This window comes from Pongo pygmaeus, chromosome 2 (assembly GCF_028885625.2).
Source record: "Pongo pygmaeus isolate AG05252 chromosome 2, NHGRI_mPonPyg2-v2.0_pri, whole genome shotgun sequence".
NCBI lineage: Eukaryota > Metazoa > Chordata > Mammalia > Primates > Hominidae > Pongo > Pongo pygmaeus.
This window is the reverse complement of record NC_085930.1, coordinates 206,140,317-206,157,341: the sequence shown is the minus strand read 5'-3', so window position 1 is coordinate 206,157,341 and position 17,025 is coordinate 206,140,317. Positions and strand designations below refer to the sequence as shown.

At 61.9% G+C, this 17,025-nt stretch overlaps 1 protein-coding gene across 29 annotated transcripts in view; it reads left to right on the top strand.

The window, feature by feature from the left end:
- The window catches only part of TNK2 (tyrosine kinase non receptor 2), a 43,533-nt gene that overhangs the window by 25,244 nt on the left and 1,264 nt on the right, over positions 1-17,025 (top strand). For 7 of the 29 annotated variants that reach the window (XM_054480453.2, XM_054480451.2, XM_054480452.2 and 4 more), the window contains 11 exons: positions 406-558; positions 1,373-1,650; positions 3,756-3,882; positions 4,714-4,860; positions 4,959-5,053; positions 10,776-10,970; positions 12,675-12,766; positions 13,343-13,387; positions 14,090-15,438; positions 15,535-15,630; positions 15,783-15,910. In XM_054480453.2, coding sequence (XP_054336428.1) covers positions 406-558; positions 1,373-1,650; positions 3,756-3,882; positions 4,714-4,860; positions 4,959-5,053; positions 10,776-10,970; positions 12,675-12,766; positions 13,343-13,387; positions 14,090-15,438; positions 15,535-15,630; positions 15,783-15,910 — 2,705 coding nt within the window. Of the gene's footprint in view, positions 1-405; positions 559-1,372; positions 1,651-3,755; positions 3,883-4,713; positions 4,861-4,958; positions 5,054-10,775; positions 10,971-12,674; positions 12,767-13,342; positions 13,388-14,089; positions 15,439-15,534; positions 15,631-15,782; positions 15,915-17,025 lie in introns of those variants that run through there. The other 22 variants (XM_063661341.1, XM_063661342.1, XM_063661346.1 and 19 more) reach the window with 10 other exon arrangements.

Genomic DNA, 17,025 nt, shown 5'->3' with positions numbered 1-17,025 from the left:
GAACCCGGGAGGCAGAGGTTGCAGTGAGCTGAGATCACGTCACTGCACTCCAGCCTGGGCGACAAGAGCGAGACTCTGTCTCAAAAAAAAAAATCCATTTTATAACATTTGAATATTCTGTCATCATACTGGTTATCTCTTACTTTTTGGTTGGTATTGAAGCCTGGCATTCCCCCAGGAAGGGGAGGCGTGGCCGACGATGGCTCCCGAGGGCCAGCCGTCTGCCCTTCTCCAGCCAGGCCTCACGCAGAGCACGTAAGCCCAGACACTGGTGACATGCTTACCCACCCAGATGAGGAGCTTGGAGGCAGGGATCGTTGAGTCAAATTGGAGGGTGGAGCAGGTTGGCGCCTCGTGTCCGGGACCTGGCAAGTCCTGAGTCCTTGCAAATCCCGCTCTGGGCAGGTGAGTGTGGCTGTGAAGTGCCTGAAGCCCGATGTCCTGAGCCAGCCGGAAGCCATGGACGACTTCATCCGGGAGGTCAATGCTATGCACTCGCTCGACCACCGAAACCTCATCCGCCTCTACGGGGTGGTGCTCACGCCGCCCATGAAGATGGTGAGTGCTGCGGGCAGGGAGAGGGCTCTGGTCCCAGATGTGTGGTTCGGTTACTCTCCATCCTAAGGTCAGAGGCGCCCTAGATCCTACTTTGGTCCCCCAACCTGATGGAGTAAAGGGGTCCACAGGGGCCCAGCCTGGTACGGGCTGTGTCTGCTGCGGTCCAGTCCGGGTCTGTCTCTGGATTTTGCTGGTGCTCAGTGTCAGAGTTACTCACATGGGAGGGGCTGGCCGCTGAGTTTAATTTGGGGGAATTTATGTTTTATTTATTTATTTATTTTAAGACGGAGTCTCACTTTGTCACCCAGGCTGGAGTGCAATGGCATGATCTCGGCTCACTGCAACCTCGGCCTCCTGGGTTCACGCGATTTTCCTGCCTCAGGCTTCCAAGTAGCTGGGATTACAGCCGTGTGCTTACCATGCCTGGCTAATTTTTGTATTTTTAGTAGAGATGGGGGTTTCACCATGTTGGCCAGGCTGGTCCCAAACTCCTGACCTCAAATGATCTACCCGCCTCAGCCTCCCAGAGTGCTGGGATTACAGGCGTGAGCCACCACACCCAGCCGAGTTTTGGAATTTCTAGCCACTGCCTCTTTGGGCTCCTTCTCTCTAGGCATCAGTTTCCCAAATTGCCTCGAGGGAGAGGCCTGAGAAACTGCAGGACTCCTAGAGGTCCCCAGACAGCAGGCCAGGAAGGTGCGTGCAGCCTGGCTCTGGAAAGCCTTCAGGAAGGGGGCTGGGGGCCCAGCGTGGGCTGCTGAGAAGGGGCAGGTCCTCCAGCTCATTCCTCCTGCCTCCTCCTCCGTGGTCTCAGGTGACAGAGCTGGCACCTCTGGGATCGTTGTTGGACCGGCTACGTAAGCACCAGGGCCACTTCCTCCTGGGGACTCTGAGCCGATACGCTGTGCAGGTGGCTGAGGGCATGGGCTACCTGGAGTCCAAGCGCTTTATTCACCGTGACCTGGCTGCCCGCAATCTGCTGTTGGCTACCCGCGACCTGGTCAAGATCGGGGACTTTGGGCTGATGCGAGCACTACCTCAGAATGACGACCATTACGTCATGCAGGAACATCGCAAGGTGCCCTTCGCCTGGTGAGGGGCAGGTGCTGCCAGCTCACAGAGTCCCTGCAGACCCAGGCCTCAAAGCTGCTGGGGCTTTCTGGACCCACCACAGCCCCTGGTTTTGCTTGGGCCTGCCCTTTTCTGTTCTAAGCCTGGGGTGCCCTCCTTTGCACCCATTCACTCACCATCCATCTAGGAATTCTCGAGGGCCCACGTGCCAGGGTCTGGGTGCTGGAAATCACAGGGATACATGTTGTGGGACTCTCCAAGGGGCTTTGCTGGGTGGGGTGATACAGGGATAGGTGCTGTGTCCTCTCCAAGGGGCTTTGCTGGGGGGGTGTTACAGGGATAGATGCTGTGTCCTCTCCAAGGGGCTTTGCTTGGGGGGGTGGGGTGTTACAGGGATAGATGCTGTGTCCTCTCCAAGGGGCATTATGGGGGGGTGTTACAGGGATAGATGCCGTGTCCTCTCCAAGGGGCATTATGGGGGGCTGTTACAGGGATAGATGCCGTGTTCTCTCCAAGGGGCATCGCTGGGGGGGGGGTGTTACAGGGATACATGTTGTGGGACTCTCCAAGGGGCATTATGGGGGGGGTGTTACAGGGATAGATGCTGTGTCCTCTCCAAGGGGCATCGCTGGTGGGGGGTGTTACAGGGATACATGTTGTGGGACTCTCCAAGGGGCTTTGCTGGGTGGGGTGATACAGGGATGGGTGCTGTGTCCTCTCCAAGGGGCTTTGCTGGGGGGGTGTTACAGGGATAGATGCTGTGTCCTCTCCAAGGGGCATTGTGAGGGGAGATGTTACAGGGATAGATGCTGTGTCCTCTCCAAGGGGCATTGTGGGGGGGGGTGTGTTAGAGGGATAGATGCTGTGTCCTCTCCAAGGGGCATTGTGGGGGGGGGTGTGTTAGAGGGATAGATGCTGTGTCCTCTCCAAGGGGCATTGCTGTAGGGGGGTATTCAAAGGTTTCCTGAAATGTCAGGGAAGTTCGCCAGGGAAAGACTCTTTGGTAAGCATGTTCTAGGTAGAGCTAGTGGTAGCCAGGCCCAGGCCACAGCAGGCCTTGTAGATGGGCCAGGGCTGCTTACCTGTGCACTGGGGGTGGTACTTGGCCCTGCCCTGGCCCCTGCGTGGGCTTATCCTCTGCTGAGACCACTGTGGTCCTCTGGTGCCAGAGGCACCCAAAGGTCTGTGATCGGCCAGCTTTGAGGCGGGAAGGGTTGTTCCAGTTCTGCTTTGCCGAGCGGTGGCTGTGGGCAACCCTTATGATCAGGACGCATGGTCATCTTAACGAGCAGCTGGCTTTACACCCAGGGTGAGCAGAGGTCTTAGATTAGGCCTGTTGTCCTGGAGTAATTTATAGCAGCCTCTTTTGTATTCAGGCATCCTGGTTTGCATGGGAAGGTATTAATACAGTTGCCTTTAAACAGCTCGATGAAGTGGGCGGGTTATTGTTCTCATTTCGACGATGAGGATAATGAGCCTTAGAGATCTTGAGTGACTTTCCCGGCCCCATCCCCTTTGAGGGGCAGGGCTCGCTCTGGTTCCCTGTCTGGGCGCCACCCTCCTCTCTGCACCTCATTCCACGCCGGGATGTCCTTTCTGACCTCATCGCAGTGGTACTTCCCCCTCACCCGGGGGTGCCCAGAACGAATGGGTGTATTTGGGTGAAGCCAGTATGACTGTTTCTACCCATTTTGGTTCTTCCCCAGGCCCTATCCGAATTTCCCACCCACTCCTTCCTGCCGAAGGACCCAAATCCCAGGATCCCGTCCCAAATCTGGGAACTGTCATCCTCCCACCACAGCCAGAAAACAGCCTGTGATCTTCTCTCCTTGCCCCGTCCCAGAGCCTCTGACCTCCTTCCTTTCCATGCTTCTCTGGCTGGGAAACTTCCTCTCCTCTTCCCCCACCAGGCTGCATGTGAATAAGAGGCCTGGGCTTAGACGATTTCCCCAAGTCCGTGCACCGTGTCGTCAAGGGGTTCTGCCCGCTTCACACGGCGCCCCCGAGACCTACTGTTGAACCTGGCACGGGGGTCACAAGTGTTTGCTGAATGAGTGTTTTAAGTCCTGGGGCGGACGCAGGTAGGGTGTTTGAGAGGGCGTCTCTTTGACCCCTGCCTCTGCCAGGTGTGCCCCTGAGAGCCTGAAGACACGCACCTTCTCCCATGCCAGCGACACCTGGATGTTCGGGGTGACACTGTGGGAAATGTTCACCTACGGCCAGGAGCCCTGGATCGGCCTCAACGGCAGTCAGGTGGAGGGCTGGGAGATGGGCCCCATAGGGCTTGGGGGGGGTGCATTCCCTTCCCTGCTTGCAGCCTGGCCCCGCTGGAACTGCCTCTCACTGATGGACTCCTTCCTCCCACGCCCCGTATCTCCTCCCACGCCCCGCGCCGCCTCCCACGCCCCGCGCCGCCTCCCACGCCCCGCGCCGCCTCCCACGCCCCGCGCCGCCTCCCACGCCCCGTCTCTCCTCCCACGCCCCGTCTCTCCTCCCACGCCCCGTCTCTCCTCCCACGCCCCGCGCCTCCTCCCACGCCCCGCGCCTCCTCCCACGCCCCGTCTCTCCTCCCACGCCCCGTCTCTCCTCCCACGCCCCGTCTCTCCTCCCACGCCCCGCGCCTCCCACGCCCCGCGCCTCCTCCCACGCCCCGCGCCTCCTCCCACGCCTCGTATCTCCTCCCACGCCCCGTCTCCTCCCACGCCCCGTCTCCTCCCACGCCCCGTCTCTCCTCCCACGCCCCGTCTCTCCTCCCACGCCCCGTCTCTCCTCCCACGCCCCGTCTCTCCTCCCACACCCCGTATCTGTATGGCCTCAGGGAGAGCCCAGCAAAGAGACGCGGGGGGAAAAGCTGGGGCCTGCCTTCCTTCTCTAGCCCTTGCCACATCCACTTGTTCTGAGACCCCAGACCTGGGAAGAAGGGACTGGGGTTCTGGAGAGGGCCCCTCCCAGGCAGGCAGATGCCTTCTTTGGAGGCTGGGCCCGGCAGCAGCCGCTGCAGCTGTGGACGGGCCAGAGGGAAGGCGGGAAGTGAAGGGCTGGGTGCTCTGTTTGTCCTCAAACTCTGCACCTCCTCACCTTCAGATCCTGCATAAGATCGACAAAGAGGGGGAGCGGCTGCCTCGGCCCGAGGACTGTCCCCAGGACATCTACAATGTCATGGTCCAGTGCTGGGCTCACAAGCCAGAGGACAGACCCACGTTTGTGGCCCTGCGGGACTTCCTGCTGGAGGTGAGGGACAGGTCAGCCCAGGAGAGCTGGGGTGTCCAAGCCGAGGGGCTACCCAGGCGTCAGTCCCAGAGTTGGCAATGACCTTCCTCTTCCCCCAGGCCCAGCCCACGGACATGCGGGCCCTTCAGGACTTTGAGGAAGCGGACAAGCTGCACATCCAGATGAATGATGTCATCACCGTTATCGAGGGAAGGTAGGGAGTGCGGGGCTGGGCCCCGCCCTGGGATCGCTTGAAGGGCACGGGTCGGAGGGGCCTGTGGACAGATCTCTTTGGCCTCCAGGATTCCCTTGGCCATACACAGGCTGGCGATTGGGCCTGAACCCTGCAGTGTGAGGGGAGGACAGGCCTGCCTCCGTCTTCCTAGTACCTGTCCCTGCCCAGCTTTCCTCCACCACCCTTTCCCACTGGGCTGCAGCCCTAGCTGTGTGATTGGGCCCAGCTCCCTTTATGGAGGGGTAGGGAGTGGCCTGGCCTGGCCTCGGTGGCAGCAGAGCTCTGGACTCCCGTGCTTCCTCCTCTGCTCCTCCCCGCTTCTCTCCCTGCTTCTTCCTGCACAGGGACTCAGCCATCCACCTGGGTGCTTTTCAGTAGCTGAAGCAGCCCAGCCTGCCCTCTTGCAGCTTTCCATCCTTCCTGCTGAGCCCACCACCATCTCCCAGGCCTGCCTCCAGCCTCTGGTCCTCTCTTCCCATCTCCCCTTGAGGGGACCCCCTCTATACCTAATCCTCCTCCCACAGCCTCTCCAGAGTCCCTGTCTTCCACCTGAGCCCCCGCAATTCTAGCGCCTGCCCTGAGGCCTCACCCATTGCTGGCCTTGCCTTCTGCTGGCTGATCCCCAGGGTGTCTGAGCAACTGGCTGAGGCGGGGCAGGTTTCAGGTGCCTTTGAGGCAGGGGGCAGTATTGAGGACCAAGAAGAAGAGTGAAGTAGAGGAAATCCCCTGTGCTCCCAGCTCCTGTGACTCAGGCCAGGCAAGGATGGGGCTGGGGCTGCTTCCCAGGGAGCCTCTTCCACCTGCACTGCAGCTTTTGGGGTCTGCAGCCTTCGGTGCAATCCTGTGCCTCTTGGGGGTGGGTGGAGGAGAATTGGGGGGGCCTGTGTGGAGTGTGACCTGCGCCGCTGTGGCCCCAACACCCCGAGCCTTCCCAGGCCTGGCTCCCTCACCCTTGGGCCCAGGGTCTGGGAATAGGAATGACATACTGAGACTGCAGGGCCTGAGGTTAGGGGTGTTATGCTGGGGAAGAAAGCAGAAGGTTCTAGAAAGAGAGGCCTGGGGACAGGAGGCACACAGTCTGCAGGTTTGGAGCTAAGGGGCCAGGGATGGGATTGCAAGCGTGGCGCTCCAGGAAGCGTTCTGGAAATAGGAAGATTAAGGGTGGGGGGTCCCCTGGAGGTACCTGGCAGGGCTTCCAGCCCGAAGTCCAGCCACACGACCGTGTCTGCCTCCACGAGCTGGAGGGCCATGGGCCTGGCCCCTCTTGTACTGCTGCAGGAGCCTCAGATGTTTACTACCTGCTTCCCTTGCTCTCAGCAGGAGCCTGTGTGCCTGCCAGTGTCCCCAGGGGTGACTCAGAGTGGCCTGTGTTTGGGGCGTGTGTCTCTGGAGCTGGTGCTTTAGGTCACCGCCTGGGCAAGGCGGGCAGTGGGAGGGGCCGGGAGCGGTTGCTATTGGGAGGGTTGTGGGTGTGCCCTGCCCCACCCTTCCGTCGAAGGCTCCCGTTGGCCCCAGCCACTGGTTCCCTGTGGCTGCTGCTGGTGGGGCTCTGGGGGCTCCTTTCCCCCGGCCACCAGCCCTGGCTTGGACCACAGCACCTGCCCTCCGTGCCTGGAGCTGCTCAGGAGGTAGGACGTGAGGGGCAGGAGGCCACGACAGCCGGTGAGGCTTGGGAGCGGGCCTCGTGTCGGTGGTGGCAGAGCTTGACTCTGCCCCCTTGTTTTCTCAGTCCCTGAATATCTCCATGTTTGTTTGGCTCCTCCGTCTCCATGTCTTCAGGCAGATGGCTCTGTGTGTGTCTTTGGGCCTGGGTGTGCATCTGTGGGTCTCTGTGTTTGGAGCTCCCTCCTAGCCTGGCCTTCTCTTTGCCGTGGCTTCCCGCTTGCTAAGCTGTGTCCAGTATTTGTTTCCTGGTGCGGAGTCTGGGAGGGCCACCTGCCCCAGCTCTGACTGAGTCTAGGCTCAGTCCTTTTCAGGGTACCAGGCCGTGGGCAGAGGGGAGACACCTAGATATTTCGTGCTCTGTCTAGATTTGGAGACACAAATGATGACTGGTCTTTCCCGGGGGCTTGTTTGGAGGAAGGGGTGGCTGGCAGCACTTTTGTTCCGCGTACACAGCAGGTGTTGGAATCCATTGCGGGTCCTTGGCCTGGTCTGGCCCTGGAGCCTCGGCTTCCTGTGGTGGGTGGGAGCCAGGCATCCGGGTTATCCGTCCAGGCCTGGGTGCCTGGGACCCCCAGAGAGAACAGTGGGCGGGCATTTTGAACAGAGAATGTCCAGCATTGGTTGAGCCACTTCTGGACTACCTTCGGCCTGGACGGGAACATGGTGCTGAGATTTCCAGAGCTGGGGCAGCCTGAGGCAGTTCTCAGCACCGGCCTCTGTTTTCTGTCTTGTCTACCCCAGGGATGTTGACCAGAGGCCCGGGGGCAGCAGGAGGTAGAAGGTTCACACGGGGGGTTTTGGGCCCTTTGCCTGCCTCCCCAGGAAGTCCTCATCCGCCCCTGCTTCAGTCACGGCCGAGTGGCAGCCCTGGCCCTCCCATGGCCACGGGGACTCCGGCCTGTTCGTGGCAGGAGAGAGGGGGCAGACAGGGCGGGCCTGGAGGGAAGGGCTGGCCTCAGTCCCCTCTGGGCTGCTGGTGCCTCGGCCACACTGAGCCTCACACGGGTGCGTGTGGGCTGTGAGAAGTGACACGGTCCTCTTGGAAGTCCCTCTGGAGCCTCGGGATGAAGCTGCCTCGGAGTGCTTGGGCGCCATCCCGAGGGGGAGTTTCTTGCCACTCATCCTCCGTACTCTTACTCTCCTTCCTCCAGGAGCAAGCATGTTTTCTCGAGTGGTGTCAGGACTCCCAGCAGCCATGGGGGCTCTTGCCTCGGCCATACCTGCACTAAGAGAGGTGGGCTTGGTGTCGCCTTTCCCTCTCAGAAGTGGGTCCCAAAGGAGGCTTCCGTGCCAGGAGCTGGGCAGTGTTGGCAGAAGGGAAAGGCCAGACGGAGTGACCTGCCTTGGGCACGAGTCACGCTGCTCTGAGCAAGGTCTCTGCCTCAGCTGCATCCTCACCTGGTAACTGAGCGCCTCTGAAGAGGCGTGGAGAGCAGAGTCCAGCGTCCGGCCCGCGGCGGCCACCAGGGAGCCCGCAGGTGTAGCGGGAGAGCCGCAGCCTGGCCCGTGCCAGGGGTTCCTCCTCTACGGGCTGCCGCGGGAGGCTGTGTGTGTGCCGGGGAGCCGTGGCTCTGCTCCTTCGAGTGGCCCTGCTATTTTTCGGATGGGACTCGTCCCTTCTCGGGGTATTGTTCTCTCTCCTTCCTTCGCGCCCTGCAGGCAGGGTGGGAATCGCAGGGTGGCTGTGTGTGGTGGGGCCGGGCCAGTGGCCCCCTGTATGAGGAGGCTGGGCAGGGGGAGCACAGCCCTGTCTCCCCGCACCTCCCGCCTCCCCGCACCTCCTGCCTCTCTGCACCCCCCGTCTTTCCCCACCCCCACCTCCCCGCACCCCCACCTCCCTGCACCTCCCACCTCCCCGAGGACCGTGGTACTCTGGGGTTTGACTTTGGTCTCTGGGATGGGCTGTTCCGGAGTCACCCGGCTCCAGCCAGGCCTCGTCACCTCACAAGGCTGTGGGTCTGGGTGCCCAGGCGTCGCCGCCTCCTCCATCCTCTCTCCCCGACCTGGCTGCGTTTCAGAGGAGCCCTTCTTCACGCTTTGGCCCTGGGACAGGAGAAGCGGCGGTTGGTGGGGAGGGCGTGCAATGTGGTGCCACACGTGTCCACCCTAGCAGCTTGGGGCTGTCACTGCCCCCGCCTGCCCAGACTCTGCCCACGACATCACGTATGACAAGTCCAGCAGCAGACGCGGGAGCCTCACAGCCTGTGAGAGCCTTCGGGAGTCAGGAGTGTCTTGCGGAAGCCCTGTGCTTCCTGGCCTGCCTGCCCCCGCCCCCGCCCCTGCCCAGGCCCCGGGTTAGGCCGCATCAGCAGAGGTTTCGTGTCTGAGATCAGAGGGGGACTGGCAGGACTGTCTGGTCACTGTGGGAGTGCTGAGTTCCCTTCTGGACACAAGCAGAGCCCCTCCTGAGGAGATGGGGAGGCGCCCGCAGGCCTTCCGGGAGGTGGTGGAAAGCTCTGGAAGCAGGTGAAGTGGTGGAGAGAGGGACTGAGTTGCCCGAGTGCTTCTAGACTCCCACGGGTCTGCATGCGGGAGGCAGGTTGTAGTTGGAAGCCTGGCCCCCAGCCTAGTGTGAGACCCTCGGTGTCCCCTGGCACCCCCGCACCTCTCAGAACTCCTGGAACCCAGCCGAGGAGTGAAATCAAGTGGCCAGAAGAGGACTGGGGCCCCGGCCTTGCCACGGGACTGAGGGGTGAGGAGGAGGTGTGGGCGGGGCGCTGGCCCCACAGACCTGAAAGCTGGGATTGGGTCCCAGGTCTGCTGGGATCTTTTTGGTAACCGTAGACAGGTCATGTTGCCTGCTGCAGCAGCCTCTGGCGTGCCTCCTTATTAGCAAACCGTAGGGAAAGTGCCTGCTGCAGCAGCCTCCGGCGTGCCTCCTTATTTGCAAACCGTAGGGAAAGCGCCTGCTGCAGCAGCCTCCGGCGTGCCTCCTTATTGGCAAACCGTAGGGAAAGTGCCTGCTGCAGCAGCCTCCGGCGTGCCTCTTTATTGGCAAACCGTAGGGAAAGTGCCTGCTGCAGCAGTTTCCTATGTGCCTCTTTATTGGCAAACCGTAGGGAAAGTGCCTGCTGCAGCAGCCTCCGGCGTGCCTCCTTATTGGCAAACCGTAGGGAAAGTGCCTGCTGCAGCAGTTTCCTATGTGCCTCTTTATTGGCAAACCGTAGGGAAAGTGCCTGCTGCAGCAGTTTCCTATGTGCCTCTTTATTGGCAAACCGTAGGGAAAGTGCCTGCTGCAGCAGCCTCCGGCGTGCCTCCTTATTGGCAAACCGTAGGGAAAGTGCCTGCTGCAGCAGTTTCCTATGTGCCTCTTTATTAGCAAACCGTAGGGAAAGTGTCTGCTGCAGCAGCCTCCGGCGTGCCTCCTTATTAGCAAACCGTAGGGAAAGTGCCTGCTGCAGCAGCCTCCGGTGTGCCTCCTTATTGGCAAACCGTAGGGAAAGTGCCTGCTGCAGCAGCCTCCGGCGGGCCTCCTTATTTGCAAACCGTAGGAAAAGTGCCTGCTGCAGCAGTTTCCTATGTGCCTCCCTATTTGCAAACCGTAGGGAAAGTGTCTGCTGCAGCAGCCTCCGGCGTGCCTCCTTATTAGCAAACTGTAAGGAAGTACCTGCTGCAGCAGCCTCCGGCGTGCCTCCTTATTAGCAAACTGTAAAGAAGTGCCTGCTGCAGCAGCCTCCGGCGTGCCTCCTTATTAGCAAACTGTAAGGAAGTGCCTGCTGCAGCAGCCTCCGGCGTGCCTCCTTATTAGCAAACTGTAAGGAAGTGCCTGCTGCAGCAGCGTGCCTTCTTATTTGCAAACCTTAGGGAAAACTGCCTGACCTACCTAGAGTTGCGGGTAAGGCCGTGTGCAAACAGGCCTGTATGGGGTGTGGTGGGTCACGGGGGCTGTTGGGGAGGAGGGCCGGTGGCAGACAGCCTGGTCCTGAGGCCTGAGCTCCATCCCTGTTCTGCCACAGTGGCCAGGCTGTGAGGAAGGTCCCAATGCCGGGGCTGCCCCGCCATGCCTGGCATTCACTGTGCCATCTCTGTCGTGCAGGGCCGAGAACTACTGGTGGCGTGGCCAGAACACGCGGACGCTGTGTGTGGGGCCCTTCCCTCGCAACGTGGTGACCTCCGTGGCCGGCCTGTCGGCCCAGGACATCAGCCAGCCCCTGCAGAACAGCTTCATCCACACGGGGCATGGCGACAGTGACCCCCGCCACTGCTGGGGCTTCCCGGACAGGATTGACGAGTGAGTACCGGGTGGGGATCGATGCTGACCTGGCCCCGCTCGGGACTCCAGGGCCCTCAGCACGGCACTCATGGGCGGAACCTGCTCTTCACCCTTTCGCCCGGGCTTCAGCCCCCAACCTGCCACTCTCCCCTCGGGGAAGCTGTGGAACCCTAGGAAGCCCAGCCTGGTGGGGGTTCTCCAGGGGAGTGTTCTCCAGGGGAGGGGAGGGTTCTCCAGGCGAATGCTGTCCCTGCCATTTTCAAGTTTCGGGGGGCCAATCTCCTAACTCTGAGACTGACTTCATCTGTGAAACGGGTCCACCCCCCCGGTGAGGGGAAGGCTGTAAATGCACTCTGAATTAGAACTCGCTGCTCAGATGCAGGAGTCCTGAGAGAAGCTGTCCCAGTCATCGTAGATGAAAGTAGGGTCAGGAGCTTCTGAGGATGGACTCCTGTTTGGTGGAAAAGTCCCCGGGTCACAGCTGTAACCCCTCTTGGTACTCGGGCCTTAGGAAAATGGACTTGGGAGGAACCCGGTGGGAGCTGCTGAGGAGGAGAGCTTCTCCCGTGACCCCCTGTGGCCCCGTGTGACCCCGTGTGACCCCCCTGTGACCCCTGCACGTGAGCAGTGGTTTTCCTTCTCCTGCTGGTGGTGCCAGAGTCCTGGAGACGTGAACCTGCTGGCTGGGGCCCTGGGGATGTGTGCAGGTCCACGTGGGAGGGAGCCTGCTTCCCAGAACTAGAGCAGGACTGGGGACTTGGGGACGCAGAGGGAACGTCAGGTGGCAGCTCCGCCTCCCCACCGCACAGTGCTCTACGGAGCTCACTCCATACCTGGGAGGGGCCCTGTCTCCTGTGTAAGAGGATAAGGCCACCAAGGGGCATCTGGGAAGGACACGCAGAATCAGTCACTTCCCGGATGCCACACCCCCCGGAAGCTTCTTGCGCCAGGCCTCCAAGCCTCTCTGCTGGCCAGAGGGGGATTCCAGGCCCCTGGCCTCTGCAGCCCTTCTCCTGCTGACTTCTGATACTCTGGTCTGCCCTGAGAGGCGTGGAAAGCAGAGGCCTTCACCCACCGGCCCCCACACACCAGAAGCCCAAGCTCACAGGGCTCAGCCCATGTGTTTTGCCTAAGAAGAACCCGGCAAGGGCCTGAGAGTTGGGGTGAAAGATTGCAGACACCTCCAGGAGAGGCTGGTGCCCTCTGCCCCACTCCTGGCTGTCGTGGCCAGCCCAGCCCCATTCCTTCGGGCTTTAATCAGCCCCAGTGACTAAGTCGCAGATAACTTGACAGTTGGTGCAGGAATGGAGGGTGGATCCGGAGCAGGACAGGTGGCCCAGCCTCTCCCGTACCTCCTGGCCATGTGGTAGAAGGGTGCCTCCTGCCCACCTGGCCGGGCACCGTAGCTGAGATGGCCCGTGTCTGCCCTCTGGCGGCTGCCTGGTGTGGGCTGGGGCCCTGGGGGGTTGTGGAGGACCACCTCTGCCCTCGTAGGGTGTAGTTGGAGCCCCTGAGGTTCTAGGCTTTCCATCCTGGGGTCAGGTGTCCTTTCTCTGCTCTCTCTCCAGGACACTCCCCAGCTGAGATGTGCAGTCAGGTTCTGTGGACTGGGAGGCGGGAGGCCTACACCCAGTTTCCTCCAGGAGGAAGGGGCTCTGATGAGATTCTGCCACCCCTCCACACGCTTCCCCTGCCCTCTTGACCTGGCTCTGTCCCCCACAGACTGTATCTGGGAAACCCCCTGGATCCCCCCGACCTGCTGAGCGTGGAACTGAGCACCTCCCGGCCCCCCCAGCATCTAGGAGGGGTGAAAAGTAAGAGCTCCCCTCTGCTCCCTAGTGTCCCTAACTCATCGGCTGCTCAGGAAGGGGCACTGTCTTCACAGACCACCCTGAGCCTGCTGTTCTGGCTCTGGGGACAGTGGGGTCAGGGCAGCAGGCGGGACAGCTGTGTCCCTGGCTCCCGCTGGGCGTGGGGTGGAAGACAGGCAGCTGTATCCGCCGAGATGGGCCTCCTCGAGCTGGGTCTGCAGCAAGCCCGTCTGCCCTGGAGTCCCTCCTCCCTCCTTCCACAGCCGAGCTCAGATTCTGGCTTTCCTCACTTCCCCCTAACCCTGCTCTCCTGTCCCAATCCAAAACCACCCCATGGCTCCGGCTCCACCTAGAGCCTCCTCCATCTCCCGGTCCTCTGCCTGTCATACTGGACCGCCGTGTTCCTCATCCTGCCGCCCACGGCCTCCCGTTTGCTGGGGGCTTGTACACTCACTCGCCCCCATTCACTTCTCTCCCTTCCTGTTTCTCTACACTCTGCCCTCTCGTCCGGCCGTCTCCCTCCTTTGTCCTCTGTCCTGCTCCGTCCCTCTCCCCCTGTCCGCATGGCCTTTCTTGCAGGGGAGCCTCCACCTCGCCCACCTCAGCCTGCCTTCTTCACTCAGAGTAAGTGGGGCTGCTTCCGATGCCTTGGCCCCCGCCCCCGCCCCCTCTCTCTCACTCCTCTCCTGGAAGGTACAGAGCCCGGGCGGCTGGGCCGGAGGGGAGGTGGGTGTGTGCTGTGAGCTTCCGCGGCTGCCCTGGCCTAGCGTGCCTGCCTCCCGAGCCTGCCCCCCGGAGCCTGGGCTTCTGGAGCACGAGTGTGGCCCTGGCTTCCGCCTCGGCCTCACTCCCTCCCAGACCTGCAGGCGCTGTCTGGGCTTCGTGGCCCTTGGTCAGGAGTGCTGTTCTCTCCAAGGATAGTTCCTATAGCCCCTGATGGCAGGAGGCGGCTCCGTGCCTGCACTAATGGTGTGCCGTGACGGGGGCGGGGATGAGGGCTTACTAACTCACCCGGGCACAGGAGCAGGGCTGCGGGGTCTTGTGCTGATGGAGGCAGCAGCCAGTGTTGCTTGCTCCAGCTTAGACGGAGGGAGGCGGAGCTCACCGGCCCGCACGGGGCTGCCGGGCAGAGCAGGTTCCGCCCTCCTGATGGAGTGGTCGGAGGTGCGCTGAGAACCTGGCCGCCGATGGCTGACCTCAGACCTCGGGGGGAGCTGGGAGTGGAGGGTTGCTGGGGGACACGGCTTTCTTTCCCATGTGCCACCTCCCCTCGTGCCCCGACCCTGCCTGACTGCCTTCCTGTTGGGGTCTCCCTTTCCATCACAGAACCAACCTATGACCCTGTGAGCGAAGACCAAGACCCCCTGTCCAGCGACTTCAAGAGGCTGGGCCTGCGGAAGCCAGGCCTGCCCCGAGGGCTGTGGCTGGCGAAGCCCTCGGCGCGCGTGCCGGGCACCAAGGCCGGCCGAGGCAGCGGGGCTGAGGTCACGCTCATCGACTTTGGTGAGGAGCCCGTGGTCCCGGCCCTACGGCCCTGTGCGCCCTCCCTGGCGCAGCTGGCCATGGACGCCTGCTCCCTGCTGGACGAGACCCCGCCTCAGAGCCCCACGCGGGCACTGCCCCGGCCCCTGCACCCCACGCCTGTGGTGGACTGGGACGCACGCCCGCTGCCTCCCCCGCCCGCTTATGACGATGTGGCCCAGGATGAGGATGACTTTGAGGTCTGCTCCATCAACAGCACCCCGGTGGGCGCGGGGGTCCCTGCCGGGCCCAGCCAGGGCCAGACCAACTACGCCTTTGTGCCTGAGCAGGCGCGGCCGCCCCCTCCCCTAGAGGACAACCTGTTCCTCCCGCCCCAGGGTGGGGGCAAGCCGCCCAGCTCCGCACAGACGGCAGAGATCTTCCAGGCGCTACAGCAGGAGTGCATGAGGCAACTGCAGGTTCCAGCCGGCTCCCCGGCCCCCTCTCCCAGCCCGGGGGGTGACGACAAGCCCCAGGTGCCCCCTCGGGTACCCATCCCCCCTCGGCCCACGCGCCCACACGTCCAGCTGTCTCCAGCCTCCTCGGGCGAGGAGGAGACCAGTCGGTGGCCTGGACCTGCCTCCCCTCCCCGGGTGCCTCCACGGGAGCCCCTGACCCCTCAAGGCTCGAGGACACCCAGCCCCCTGGTACCATCTGGCAGCTCCCCGCTGCCATCCCGGCTCTCAAGCTCACCTGGGAAGACCATGCCCACCACCCAGAGCTTCGCCTCAGACCCCAAGTACGCCACCCCCCAGGTGATCCAGGCGCCTGGCCCGCGGGCCGGTCCCTGCATCCTGCCCATCGTCCGGGATGGCAAGAAGGTCAGCAGCACCCACTATTACTTGCTGCCCGAGCGACCGTCCTACCTGGAGCGCTACCAGCGCTTCCTGCATGAGGCCCGGAGCCCCGAGGAGCCGGCCCCCCTGCCTCTGCCTCTGCTGCTGCCCCCCCCCAGCACCCCAGCCCCCGCCGCCCCCACGGCCACCGTGCGGCCGATGCCCCAGGCCGCCTTGGACCCCAAGGCCAACTTCTCCACCAACAACAGCAACCCAGGGGCCCGGCCACCAGCCCCGAGGGCCACTGCTCGGCCACCACAGAGGGGCTGCCCTGGCAATGGGCCAGAGGCGGGCCGGCCAGCAGACAAGATCCAGATGGTGAGCACCCAGCCTGGCTGTGGGCGAGGCGGGGCAGGGCCCAAGGGGCCTGGAGCAGTGGGCCCTAGTGGTGCTGACGGGGGTGGGTGTGCCCAGCTGCAGGCCATGGTGCATGGGGTGACCACAGACGAGTGCCAGGCGGCCCTGCAGAGCCACGGCTGGAGCGTGCAGAGGGCTGCCCAGTATCTGAAGGTACTGCCACCTCCTGCTCACTCTGGCTTTCAGGGACCCTGAAGCCTGGGTCTGCTGCCCCCAGCCCCCCACCCCCTGGCTCCGACTCTTCTCTTCCCCACCCTAGTCGGTGCCCTGGGCCCTCGTGTCCATGGTGCCACCCTTACCCCCAGGTGGAGCAGCTCTTTGGGCTGGGTCTGCGGCCCAGAGGGGAGTGCCACAAAGTGCTGGAAATGTTCGACTGGAACCTGGAGCAGGCCGGCTGCCACCTTCTGGGCTCCTGGGGCCCTGCCCACCACAAGTGAGTGAGCCCCACAGTCTGCCCCGCTCCATGCCCCAGGAGGGCTGTCCCAGAGCCTGCCACGCTAGGAGGAAGCCCAACACCTCTCACGCCGCTCCTGGCCAGGGCCACACAGCTCTCCAGCTGCGGGAGGGAGGTGCGCACAGGGCCCAGCAAATCGTTTCTCCTCAATGTGTTTATTTGGACATTTTAGCCACTTAGTTTTCAAATGAGTACAAGAGGGACTTGGAGCCTCTCTGGTTGAAGGAGGCTTGCTTCCCTAGCACCTGCAGCGACCCTGAGCGGCTCCAGGAATGGCACTTTTTAGGACCCCATGATTTGCACACTTCTTTCTCACCTCTGTGTTTCCATATTTCTGTTTAAAGTAACATTTAAAATTTCAGTGTTGGCCGGGCACCGTGGCTCATGCCTGTAATCCCCAGCACTGTGGGAGGCCAAGGAGGGAGGATCACCTGAGGTCAGGAGTTCGAGACCAGCCTGGCCAACATGGCGAGACCACGTCTCTACTAAAAATACAAAAATTAACCGGGTGTGGTGGCGCATGCCTGTAGTCCCAGCTACTCGGGAGGCTGAGGCAGGAGAATTGCTTGAACCTGGGAGGCGGAGGTTGCTGTGAGCTGAGATTGCACCACTGCACTCCAGCCTGGGTGACAGAGCGAGACTCTGTCTCCAAAAAAAAAAAAAAAAATTTCTGTAAAAAGAAAATATATTGTCTTTCCTGTAAAAGGTTTATATTATAGTGTAACAAAATATATAGACATTTAAAACATATACATATATAAACATACTTTATATATTATGTAAATATGTGTATGAGAGTGCTGTCAAAAGTCAAAAAGAAGTGAACTGAGGTCAGACGGGAGGAGCCAGCATCCTGGCGGGAGGCGGGGCTGACACGGGCCAGGCCCTGGATACGGCAGCTCAGTTGGGACCTGCTGCCCTTGTCCCAGCAGCGTGGCCCTGTGCACGGCGCTGAGTTTCTCCACATGTAAAGCGTGTAGATAATAGTGCCCACCCCGTGGAAGGGACTGGCGCGATGGATGGGGGACATGTCTGTCATATCGCACACCGAACGCCTGGTGCCAGGATGCAGGCACTCCGTGTCACCTGTCTGT